We start from the raw sequence: 12,499 nt of genomic DNA, 5'->3' as shown, positions 1-12,499 counted from the left end.
GGGACCCTCATTAGTGGTTCCTCATTAGCGCTCGGCCCCCCCCGCCCCCCCCGCCTGTCCCCGTGTCCCACTGTGATCTGTCCCTGTCACCCCTCAGCGCTGGCACGAGGCCGCGGGGACGGAGCCAGCGCTGCTGAGGGACCAGGCGTCCGGGGGGACCCAGGCGTCCCGGGGACGGAGCCAGCGCTGCTGGGGGACCCCAGGCGTCCGGGGGGACCCAGGCGTCCGGGGGGACCCAGGTGTCCGAGGGACGGAGCCAGCGCTGCTGGGGGACCCAGGCGTCCGGGGGGACCCAGGCGTCCGGGGGACGGAGCCAGCGCTGCTGGGGGACCCAGGCGTCCGGGGGGACCCAGGCGTCCGGGGGACAGAGCCAGCGCTGCTGAGGGACCCAGGTGTTCAGGAGGGACCCAGGTGTCCGGGAGGGACCCAGGCGTTCGGGGGCACCCAGGTGTCCGGGAGGGACCCGGGCATTCGGGAGGGACCCAGGTGTCTGGGGGAGGACCCAGGCGTTCGGGAGGAACCAGGCATTCGGGTGGGACCTAGGCATTCGGAAGGACCCAGGCGTTCGGGAGGGACCCAGGCGTCCCGCCGCCGGCTCAGGTTCCCGGGTCGGGACCGGCCGGACCGGAGCGGCTGCTGGGGGGGGGGAGGGGGGGAGGGCCCGGGCGTGTCCCCCGGGACCCGCGGTGTCCCGGTCCCTGTGCCCATCCCCCACCCCCATCCCCCGCCCCCCATGCCCCCCATTCCCCCCACCCCCCATCCCCCGCCCCCGGGCTGGGCCGCCAGGGATTTAAGGCCCCGGGGCGGCCGGTGGCGCCGGAGCCGCCACAGCCGGACCTGCAGGTGAGGGGCGGCGGCCGCGGTGTCCCCGGGTGTCCCCACGGTGTCCCCACGGTGTCCCCGGGTGTCCCCACGGTGTCCCCAGTGTCCGCAGTGTCCCAGGGGGTCCCCAGTGTCCCCAGGTGTCCCCAGTGTCCCACGGGTGTCCCCGGGTGTCCCCAGTGTCCCCGGGTGTCCCCAGTGTCCCCAGTGTCCCCAGGTGTCCCCAGTGTCCCGGGTGTCCCCAGTGTCCCCGGGTGCCCCCAGTGTCCCGGGTGTCCCCGGGTGCAGACACCCCCGCCTGTCACCATCTCAGGGCCCCCCCAGCCGTCCCCCTCCCCATGTCTGTGTGTCCCCGGCCTGTGTCTGTCCGTCCCAGGTCCCGTGTCTGTGTGTCAGTCCCATGTCCGTGTGTCCCAGATGACCAGTGACGTACAGCTCCCGCGTGTCCCAGGTGCCGTGTCCGTGTGTCCGTCCTGTGTCCGTGTGTCGTGTCCCAGGTGCGTGTCCGTGTGTCGTGTCCCAGGTGCCGTGGTCCGCGTGTCCGTCCCGTGTCCGCGTGTCCGTCGGGATGACGGTGACGTACAGCTCCCGCGTGGCCACGGCGCGCTTCGGCGGGTTCTCCGCGGCTGCTGCTGCTCTGGCGTGGCAGCATCTACAAACTGCTCTACCGGGAGCTGCTGCTCTTCCTGGCGGCCTACGGGGCGCTCAGCGCCGCCTACAGGTGACACGGGGACACCGGGGGGACGTGGGGACACCGTGGGGACATGGGGAGACCGGGGGGACGTGGGGACATGGGGACACCGTGGGGACGGGGCGCTCAGTGCCGCCTACAGGTGACACGGGGACACCGGGGGGGACGTGGGGACACCGTGGGGACATGGGGAGACCGGGGGGACGTGGGGACATGGGGACACCATGGGGTATGGGGCACTCAGCGCCGCCTACAGGTGACACGGGGACACTGTGGGCACATGATGGGGACATGGGGACACTGTGCGGACAGGGTGCTCAGCGCCGCCTACAGGTGACACAGGACATGGGGACACCATGGGGACGTGGGGACACCATGGGGACACGGGGACATGGAACATTGTGGGGACAGGGATCTGAGCGCCACCTACAGGTGACAGGGGACACAGGGACACGGGGACAGCTGGGGACCCAGGGGGCAGCTGGGGACCGTTGGGGACCATTGGGGACCGTTGGGGATACTTGGGGACCCTTGGGGACCGCTGGGGACCATTGGGGACCGCCGTGGCCGCGCAGGTGGGTGCTGAGCGAGCCGCAGCGCCGGCTCTTCGAGAAGCTGGTTCTGTACTGCGACAAATCCGCCGACTTGATCCCCGTGTCCTTCGTGCTCGGTGAGGACGGACCCGCCCCCCAAAACCGCCCCCCAGACCCCCCAAACCACCGCACCCAAACCCCCAAACCCCAAAACCCCCGCACCCCAAACCCCCCAGACCCCCAAACCCCCCCAGACCCCAAAACCCCCGCACCCCAAACCCCCCGCCACCCCAAAACTGGGATCCCAAAACCACCTGGGACACACCAACCCTGGGCCCCCAACCCTGGGAAACCCCAGGACCCCCCAAAACCCCCTTGGGAACCCCAAAACCCCTGGGACCCCAACCCCCTGGGACCCCCCCCCAGTGCTCCCAGTGTCCCCAGTGCTCCCAGTGCTCCCAGTGTCCCCCAGTGCTCCCAGTGCTCCCAGTGTCCCCAGTGTCCCCAGTGCTCCCAGTGCCCCCAGTGCTCCCAGTGTCCCCAGTGCTCCCAGTGCTCCCAGTGTCCCCAGTGCCCCCAGTGCCCCCAGTGCTCCCAGTGCTCCCAGTGTCCCCAGTGTCCCCAGTGCTCCCAGTGCTCCCAGTGTCCCCAGTGTCCCCAGTGCTCCCAGTGTCCCCAGTGCTCCCAGTGCTCCCAGTGTCCCCAGTGTCCCCAGTGCTCCCAGTGTCCCCAGTGCCCCCAGTGCTCCCAGTGCCCCCAGTGCTCCCAGTGTCCCCAGTGCTCCCAGTGCCCCCAGTGTCCCCAGTGCCCCCAGTGCTCCCAGTGTCCCCAGTGCTCCCAGTGCCCCCAGTGCCCCCAGTGCTCCCAGTGCTCCCAGTGCCCCCAGTGTCCCCAGTGCTCCCAGTGTCCCCAGTGCTCCCAGTGTCCCCAGTGCTCCCAGTGCCCCCAGTGCTCCACTCCAGGGCGGTTCCCCGTGTCCCGTGTCGCCGTGACGCGCTCTGCCCCGCAGGTTTCTACGTGGCCGTGGTGCTGGAGCGCTGGTGGGGGCAGTTCCGCGCCGTCCCCGCCCCCGACGGGCTGGCGGTGGCCGTGGCCGGGTCGCTGCGGGGGGGGCGACGCGCGGGGGCGGCTGCTGCGCCGGACGCTGCTGCGCTGGGCGGCGCTGGCGGCGCTGCTGGTGCTGCGCGCGGTCAGCCCGGCCGCCCGGAAGCGCTTCCCCACCATGGAGCACCTGGTGGAGGCCGGTGAGTCATGGGGACACCGCGGTGACGTCACAGGGACACTGTGATGATGTCACGGGGTGATGTCACCGTGACGTCACCGGGGCCGGTGCTGCTGGTGCTGCGCGCGGTCAGCCCGGCCGCCCGGAAACGCTTCCCCACCATGGAGCACCTGGTGGAGGCCGGTGAGTGACGTCATGGGGTGATGTCACAGTGACATCATGGGGTGATGCCACAGTGATGTCATGGGAACACCACTGTGATGTCACGGGGTGATGTCACGGTGACATCATGGGGACATCAGGGGGTGCCTGTGGAGGCCGGTGTGTGTTGGGGACACTTTGGTGGTGTCACAGGTGATGTCACAGGTGATGTCACAGGGTGGTGACGGCGTCACGCGGCTGATGGTCACATCATAGGGTGGCAGTCGCATGATGAGGTGGCAATGATGTCACAGGTTGAGTAGTGATGTCACAGGGCCATGGTGACGTCACGGGGCTGCGGTGACGTCACGGGGCTGCGGTGACGTCACGGGGCTGCGGTGACGTCACGGGGATGCGGTGACGTCACGGTGACGTCACCGTTGCCGCGCAGGGTTCCTGACGCTGCCCGAGCGGCGCCGCCTCGAGCGCCTGCACGGTGACGTCATGGGGCTGTGGTGACGTCACGGGGATGCGGTGACGTCACGGTGACGTCACCGTTGCCGCGCAGGGTTCCTGACGCTGCCCGAGCGGCGCCGCCTCGAGCGCCTGCGCTCGCCCCACAACCGGTTCTGGGTGCCCTGCGTCTGGTTCTCGGCGCTGGCGGCGCGCGCGCGGGGGGAGGGGCGGCTGCGCGACGGGCCCGCCCTGCAGACCCTCCTGGAGGTGCCAAACCCCCCAAAACCCCCAAAAACACCCCAACCCCCCAACCCCCAGGGATCCCCCCAACTCCCTCCTGGGATCCCCAACCCCTGAACCCCAAACCCCCTGACCCCCCGTCCTCGGAACCCCAACCTCTGACCCCCCATCGCCAGGAGCTGAACCCCAACCCCTGACCCCTGACCCCCAACCCCTGACCCCCAACCCCATCCCCAGGAGCTGACCCCTGACCCCTGACCCCCGCCCCCGTCCCCAGGAGCTGAACCGGTTCCGCAGCCGCTGCAGCCTCTTGTTCCACTACGACTGGATCAGCGTCCCCCTGGTGTACACGCAGGTCACGGGGACACGGGGACACGGGGACACGGGGGGGGACTCAGGGACAGACACGGGGACACGGGGACAGGGGGACATGGGGACACGGGGGTTCCCCTGGTGTACACACAGGTCACTGGGGACACAAGGACATGGGGGGACACGAGGACACGATGGGTGTCAGGGGGTGACGGGGCGGTGACACAGGGTGACAGGGGTGACGGGGGCGGTGACACAGGGTGGCACAGGGTGACAGGGGCGGTGACACAGGGCGGCACGCTGTCCCTGCCGCAGGTGGTGACCATCGCCGTGTACGCGTTCTTCGCCACGTGCCTGGTGGGCCGGCAGTTCCTGGACCCGGCGCAGGGCTACGAGGGGCACGAGCTGGACCTGGGGGTGCCCGTGTTCACCCTCCTGCAGTTCTTCTTCTACGTGGGCTGGCTCAAGGTGGGGACGGGGACAGGGGACACGGGAGAGGGGGCATGGGGACGTGGGGACATGGGGGACATGGGACATGGGGACACAGGGACAGGGGACACAGGGACAGGGGGCATGGGGACGTGGGGACATGGGGACATGGGACATGGGGAGATGGGGAGATGGGGACATGGGACATGGGGACACAGGGACAGGGGACATGGGGGGACATGGGACATGGGGACACGGGGACACAGGGACAGGGGGCATGGGGACATGGGGACATGGGACATGGGGACACAGGGACAGGGGACACGGGGGCATGGGACATGGGGACATGGGGACAGAGGATATGGGGGGGACATGGGGACATGGGACATGGGACATGGGGACACAGGGACATGGAGGGACATGGGAACATGGGGACACAGGACATGGGGACACGGTGGCCCCGCAGGTGGCCGAGCAGCTCATCAACCCCTTCGGGGAGGACGACGACGACTTCGAGACCAACATGCTGATCGACCGAAACTTCCAGGTACCCTGGGGACCCAGGCGTCCGGGAGGGACCCAGGCGTCCGGGAGGGACCCTGGTGTTCGGGAGGGGACCCAGGCATCCGGGGAACCCAGGCGTCCGGCGCAGGTGTCCATGCTGGCCATGGACGAGGTGGCCATGGAGCTGCCACCGCTGGAGCGCAACCGATACTGGGACACGGGGACCCCCGCGGGGACCCCCCTTCCGGGGCTCCGCCTTCGACGTCACGTGAGTGGGGACCCCCCCCGTGACCCCCTCACCCCAGACTGCTCCGGGGACCCAGGAGTTCGGGACGGACCCAGGTGTCCGGGAGGGACCCAGGAGTCCGGGCGGGGGTGACCCAACCCTCCCTGCCCCCCAAGCTGCCCCCATGTCGGGTTTTGGGGGACCCGGGGGGTTCTGCCGTGACCCCCCCGTCCCACAGGCTGCCCAAGGACGAGCTGCAGTTCCAGCTGCTCGACGACATCGGGGACGCCCCGGGGGACCCCGGGGACCCCCTGGAGCCCCCCCCGGGGGACCCCGCGGGGCTGCGGGGGGGGGGACACGGGCTGGTTCCCGCCCCCCAGCGCCGAGGAGCTGGTGTAGGGGGGGACACCCCAAACCCCCCGGAATAAACGGCCATCCCGCCCAGCGCTGCGTCCGGCGCTTCGCTGCGGGATCCGGCGGGCACAGGGACCCCGGGGGTCCCCGCGGGACCCTCCGGTCCTCCACGGGCAGCGAGAGGCGGCCAGAGCGGCTGGCCCCGCCCCCGCCGCCGTCTTGCCGCGCTGACTCAGCACCGCCCCCGCCCGGAAGCGGCGGCGCCTTCGCTGTGACGTCAGCGACGAACTCGGTGACTCCGGTTGCGTCACCGGCCCCGGGGGATCCAGGAGTGCGGGAGGGACCCAGGCGTTCGGGAGGGACCCAGGAGTGCGGGTCCTGCCTCACTTTCCCCTGTTGGGGGCAGAACCGGGGCGGGGGGACCCGGACGCCTGGGTCCCTCCCGGACGCCTGGGTCCTTGGGGCGGTCCCGACCGATGGGGAAGCAGAAGTTGGGAGGGAAACTCAGACGGATCCAAAAATCCCCTAAATTCCCCTCAACGCCGGGAGGGGGCGGGGCCCGGACGCCTGGGTCCCCCGGAAAGCCCCGGGGGGGGTCACATTAACATGAGGCCCAGACGGGGCGGGGGGGGGAGGGGGCGTGTGCGGCCCCGCCCGGGCAGGACGGGGCACGCCGCGGGGTCCTCCCGGACGCCTGGGTCCCTCCCGGACGCCTGGGTCCCCGCCGTGCCCCGGGACTTACCCCCGGCCCCGCCCTTTCCCCGCGCGGCGGCGCGTACCGCCCCAGGGGGCGTGTCCCGCCTCAGGGGGCGTGTCCCCGCGGCGCCGCAGCCAATGGCGCCGCGCTTCCGCCGGGTATAACCCCGGGGCGCGGGTTCGAGCCCCGCCGCCGCCGCCGCCGCCGCGCATGGAGCCGCCGTTCTTCCGCTCGCCGCCGCTGCCCGGCGGCTTCTGCCCGCCCGGGCCGGACTTCGCGCCGCTGCCGCCCGCGCCGCCGTTCCCGGAGCCGCTCCGCGGGCTCAGAGCGGCGCCGTGCCCGGACAGCGGCTTCTTCGGCGGCGCCGCCACCGGCGGCTTCTTCTGCGCGCCCCCGGGGGACCGCGACGCGTTCGCCGGCGCCTTCGCGCAGGCGCTGGACGAGCTGGCCCAGCCGGGGCCGCCCAACGTGGCGCTGCCGGAGCCGCCGCCGGCGGGCGCGGGGGGGGGGCGCCCCGGGCGGCGCGCTCGGGCCCGCGCAGGCGGAGGCGGCGGCGCGCGCGGGGTCGCCGGAGCGCGCGGCGGCGGAGCGGCGGCGGCTGCGGAACCGGCTGGCCGCGAGCCGCTGCCGGCGCCGGAAGCTGGAGCGGATCCAGCGCCTCGAGCAGCGCGTGCGGGGGCTGCGCGCGCAGAACGCGGCGCTGGCGGCGGCGGCCGCGGGGCTGCGCGCGCACGTGCGGCGGCTGCGCGGGTCCGTGCGCGAGCACGCGGGGTCCGGCTGCCCCCTCCCCCACAGCGGGGCGCTGGGGGTCTGACCCCCCCACGGGCACCGGGACCCCCCATGGGACACCCCCACGGACACCGGGACATCCCATGGACACCAGGACCCCCCACGGACACCGGGGATTGGGTCCCCCTGTGGGATCCCCCCCACGGACACTGGGACATCCCACGGACACGGGATCAGGACCCTCCCATGGGACCCCATGGGCACCGGACACCGGGACCCCCCATGGACACCAGGGACTGGGTCCCCCCACGGACACCGGGACCCACCATGGACACCGGGGATCGGGTCCCCCCCATGGGACCCCACGGACACTGGCACATCCCACAGACACCGGGGATCAGGACCCCCCCAAGGGACCCCACGGACACCGGGGGATCGTGGACCTCATGGACCCTCTATGGGCACCAAGGAAACGGGAAAACCACGGACACCAGGACCCCCCCACGGACACCGGGACAACCCCATGGACACCGGGGAAATGGGGACCTCGTGGACCCCCCACGGACACGAGGATCCCCCACGGACACTGGGGAAACCACGGACATCAGGGGTCTGACCCCCCACGGACACGAGGGGAGATCAGGAACCCCCGTGGACACCGGGAGCTGGGGAACCCCGGGACCCCCTGGACTGGGATGGATTTTGGGGGCTGGGGGCCCGGGCCGGACCCGCTGGGCTCGGGGCCGCCCCCCCGCCCCCCCCGCTCTGTAGCGTCTGTTTTTGTACCTTTGTATTTAATGAACAATAATTGCGATATTTGGTCGAACTGGCTGCGTTCGGGGGGGTCAGTGTCATCCTCCCCCCCTCCGGGAACCCTCCCGCGCCACCGACGTCAGCGGAAGTGGGTGTGGCCGGGGCTTTCCCCGCTGACGCCACCATGCCCATATATGGGCCGACGCTGCCGTTCCGGGAACCCCCCGCGTTCCCGCCGCCCCCCCCCCCCCCCCGCGCGGCGGCGCTTCCCGGAAACCGCGGGGGGGCGGGGGTCGCGTCTTCCGGGTCCCCCCGCACCCCCCCCCCCCCCAGGGGACCGCGCGCCGGCCCCTTAAAGCGCTGCCCATTTCAAACAGCGCCCCTTAAAGCCCCGCCCACCGACCCCGCCCACACAAGTAACCCCGCCCACCAGAAGCTCCGCCCCTGGAAAGTCACGCCCACCAGAAAGCCTTCGGGTCCCGCCCCTCGGAAGCCCCGCCCCCGGAAGCTCCGCATGGCGCTGGAGCGGCTGGAGCGGGACCCCGCGTCCGTGGGCCGGTTCGGGTCCCCGGTGCCGCCGCTGTGCCGGAGCCGGCCCTGCGCGCTCGGCGTGGACGAGGCGGGGCGGGGCCCGGTGCTGGGTGAGCGGGACCGGGGCACCGGGGCACCGGGGGGCGGGGCCGGGTGGGCGGGGCCGGGCTGTGAACGGCGGGATCCGGTGCGGGGGGGCGGTCCCGGTGTACCGGGCTGGGCGTGAGGGGGTCCCGGTGCACCGAGTGTTGCGGGGGGGTCCCGGTGTCCGGAGGGTCCCGGTGTATTGGAGAGTCCCGGTGTATTGGGGGTGTGGGTGTCTGGGGGTCCCGGTGTATTGGGGGTGCGGTGTCCGGGGGTGCCGGTGTCCGGCGGTCCCGGTGTATTGGGGGGTCCCGGGGTTCCCGGTGTCCGGGGGTCCCGGTGTCCGGGGGTCCCGGGGGTGCGGTGTCCGGGGGCTCCTCCTGACCCCCCCGCCCCCAGGCCCGATGGTTTACGCCATGTGCTACTGCCCCCTGGAGGCCGTGGAGGAGCTGCGCGCGCTGGGCGTGGCAGGTGGGGGCGGTGCGGGAGCCCGGGGGGGCTGGGGGGGCTGGGGGGGTTGGGGGTCCCGGGGGGGCTGGGGGGGTTGGGGACCCGGGGGGGCTGGGGTCTGGGGGGTTTGGGGTCTGGGGTGTCCCTGGGGGGTTCCCTCCCCTGGGGGGTGTTGGGGGGTCCCCGGTTCCTGGGGGGGGTTGGGGGCTCCGGGGGTTCCCTGGGGGTTTTGGGGTCCCTGCGGGCTTGGGGGTCCCAAGGGGTCCCTGAGGGTCCCTGAGATCTGGGGGTCCCTGGGGGTCCCTGGGGGGTCCCGGGGGGTCCCTGAGGTCCGGGGGTCCCTGGGGGGTCCCCGGGGGGTCCCGGGGGGTCCCTGAGGTCCGGGGGTCCCGGCCGCCCCAGACTCGAAGACGCTGTCGGAGCCCGAGCGCGAGCGCCGCTTCTCGCGGCTGGAGGCGGCGGAGACGGTGGGGTGGGGGCTGCACCTGCTGCCCCCCGAGCGCATCTCGGCCTGCATGCTGCAGCGGTGAGACCCCCAGGGACCCCCCCCGTGACCCCCTCCACCCCCCCCCGCCCCCCCGCGGCGGCAGCGGTGCGACCCCGAAACCCCCTGACCCCCCAACGTGCCCTGACCCCCCCAGCGCGTTCCCACCAGCTCGGGGGGCAGTGACCCCAGGGCCAAGTTCAACCTGAACCCCTGACCCCTCCATGACCCCTGTGACCCCTCCATGACCCCTCATGACCCCCCCGTGACCCCTCTGACCCCCAGGGCCAAGTTCAATCTCAACGAGCTGTCCCAGGATGCGGCCGCCGGGCTGATCCAGTTCGCGCTGGACGGGGGGGTCAACGTGGCGGAGGTGGGGGGGGCAGTGCGGGGCTGGGGGGGTTTGGGGGGTCAGTGCGGGGCTGGGGGGGTTTGGGGGGCCCGGCGGGTTTGGGGGGTCAGTGCGGGGTTTGGGGGTTCAGGCGGGTTTGGGGGGTCAGTGCGGGGTTTGGGGGGTTCAGGCGGGTTTGGGGGGTTAGTGTGGGGCTGGGGGTACTTTGGGGGGGTCAGGTGGGTTTGGGGGGACTGAGGAGCTTTGCCGGGAGGTTTTGGGGTGCGGGGGTTTGGGGGGGGCAGGGATGATGAGTCTGGGGGTCAGTGGGTGATCGGGGGGGTCAGTGGGTGATTGGGGGTCAATGAGTGATTTGGGGGTCGGTGGGTGATCGGGGGGGCCATGGGTGGTTTTGGGGGTCGGTGGGTGATCGGGGGGCCGTGGGCGGTTTTGGGGGGTCGGTGGGTGATGGGGGGTCAGTGGGTGATGGGGGGTCAGTGGGTGATGGGGGGGGCCGTGGGCGGTTTTGGGGGGTCGGTGGGTGATGGGGGTCAGTGGGTGATGGGGGGGCCGTGGGCGGTTTGGCCCCCAGGTGTTCGTGGACACCGTGGGTCCCGCTGACAAGTACGCGGCGAAGCTGCGGCGCCGCTTCCCGGTTTGGGGGTCACCGTGCGCCCCAAAGCCGACGGCACCTTCGCCGTGGTCAGCGCGGCCAGCATCTGCGCCAAGGTGGGACCCCAAAATAGCCCCCCAAAGCAGCCCCCAAATCACTGACCCCCCCAGCATCTGCGCCAAGGTGGGACCCCAAAATAGCCCCCCAAAACAGCCCCCAAATCACTGACCCCCCAGCATCTGCGCCAAGGTGGGACCCCAAAATAGCCCCCCAAAACAGCCCCCAAATCACTGACCCCCCAAAACAGCCCCCAAATCACTGACCCCCCCCAAAACAGCCCCCAAATCACTGACCCCCCAGCATCTGCGCCAAGGTGGGACCCCCAGGACAATGAGTTTCGTGGGTGGCAGGACCCCGACCCCCCGTGACCCCTGACCCCCCTGTGACCCCTGACCCCTGTGCCCCCCATGACCCCTGACCCCTGTGCCCCAGGTCGCCCGCGATCGCGCCGTCGCCCATTGGCGCTTCCCCGAGGACCCCGACATGGCCCGCGACTACGGGTCGGGGTACCCCAATGGTGAGGGGGGAGGGGGGACCCAACGGTGAGGGGGGGAGGGGGGACCCAACGGTGAGGGGGGGACTGGGGGGACCCAATGGTACAGGGGGTTGGGGGGACCCAACGGTACGGGGGGAACTGGGGGGGACTCCAATGGTAGGAGGGTACCATGACCCTATGACCCCCCCATGCCCCCTGTGACCTCTGACCCTGTGACCTCTGACCCCAGACCCGCAGACCCGCGCGTGGCTGCGCCGGCAGCTCCAGCCCGTGTTCGGGTTCCCGCGGTTCGTGCGGTTCAGCTGGGGGACGGCGAGGGAGCTGCTGCGGGAGCGCGGGGTGACGGTGACCTGGTGAGACACGGGACATGGGGACAGGGGACATGGGACATGGGGACACGGGGGACGGCGAGGGAGCTGCTGCGGGAGCGCGGGGTGACGGTGACCTGGTGAGACACGGGACATGGGGACAGGGGACATGGGACATGGGGACACGGGGGACGGCGAGGGAGCTGCTGCGGGAGCGCGGGGTGACGGTGACCTGGTGAGACATGGGGACATGGGGACATGGGACATGGGACAGGGGACATGGGACGTGGGGACACGGGGGTGTCACAGGGACATGGGGACATGGGGGGGGGTCACAGGGACATGGGGGGGGTCACAGGGACACGGGGGACGGTGGGGGAGCTGCTGCGGGAGTGGGGGAACACGGTCACATGGTGTGAGACGTGGGGACACGGGGGGTCACGGGGACGCGGGGGGGTCACTGTCACACGGGGGGACATGGTCACGTGATGGGGGGGTCCTGTCGGGGGTCCCTGAGTTGGGGTCCCGTCAATGCTGGGGGGTTTGGGGGGGTCCCTGTGCCCCCGGTCCCCTGACCCCCTCCCCCCCCCCAGGGCTGACGAGGCCCCCGCGGCCGCCCCCGCCCCCCCCCGCGCTGCTCTCCCCGCTACTTCCGGGGCCCCCCCCGCGCCCCCCGCGCCCCCCACCGGTTCTTCCAGGAGCGGAGCCTGCGGAGCCTGAGCGACCTGTGACCCCGGAAACGGGACCCCCCGGAAACGGGGACCCCCCCGGAAACGGGACCCCCCCTGGAAACGGGGACCACCCCCCACCCCGAAACGGGGACCCCCCGACCCCCCCCGGCCCGGGACCCCAATAAAGCCAAAAGCTCCTTTTGTTTAACAAAGAGCAGTGGAAACTCTTTTTCCGAGGGGGCTTTGTGCCCCCCCCGCCGTTAATCGCCCCCGGTGGCACCGCAGCCCCGGTCACGGGGATTAAGGGGTGAATCGGGGGGGACCCAGGCGTCCGGGGGGGACCCAGGCGTTCGGGAGGGACC

General features: G+C 72.0%; 2 protein-coding genes across 2 annotated transcripts; both read left to right on the top strand.

Annotated features, from left to right (window-relative positions):
* Positions 1 to 205: 205 nt before the first annotated feature.
* Positions 206 to 6,020, top strand: BEST2 (bestrophin 2). Its single transcript, XM_065043812.1, is given in 12 exon segments — positions 206 to 1,444; positions 1,446 to 1,543; positions 2,089 to 2,183; positions 3,056 to 3,153; positions 3,155 to 3,290; positions 3,978 to 4,132; positions 4,383 to 4,460; positions 4,733 to 4,885; positions 5,313 to 5,393; positions 5,499 to 5,566; positions 5,568 to 5,618; positions 5,815 to 6,020. Coding segments are annotated over 12 exon segments (1,257 nt in total). The 5' UTR covers positions 206 to 1,390; the 3' UTR covers positions 6,005 to 6,020.
* Positions 6,021 to 8,280: 2,260 nt separating this feature from the next.
* RNASEH2A (ribonuclease H2 subunit A) lies at positions 8,281 to 12,345 on the top strand. The gene is given in 10 exon segments (XM_065043822.1): positions 8,281 to 8,750; positions 9,124 to 9,195; positions 9,577 to 9,700; positions 9,944 to 10,031; positions 10,582 to 10,636; positions 10,639 to 10,718; positions 11,095 to 11,179; positions 11,388 to 11,511; positions 12,070 to 12,112; positions 12,114 to 12,345. Coding segments are annotated over 10 exon segments (1,212 nt in total). The 5' UTR covers positions 8,281 to 8,293; the 3' UTR covers positions 12,198 to 12,345.
* Positions 12,346 to 12,499: the final 154 nt, after the last annotated feature.

The sequence above is a fragment of the Columba livia genome, chromosome 30 (assembly GCF_036013475.1).
Source record: "Columba livia isolate bColLiv1 breed racing homer chromosome 30, bColLiv1.pat.W.v2, whole genome shotgun sequence".
NCBI classification, from domain to species: Eukaryota; Metazoa; Chordata; class Aves; order Columbiformes; family Columbidae; genus Columba; species Columba livia.
Note: the sequence above shows the minus strand (reverse complement) of the source record. Positions and strands in the feature narration are given on the sequence as shown.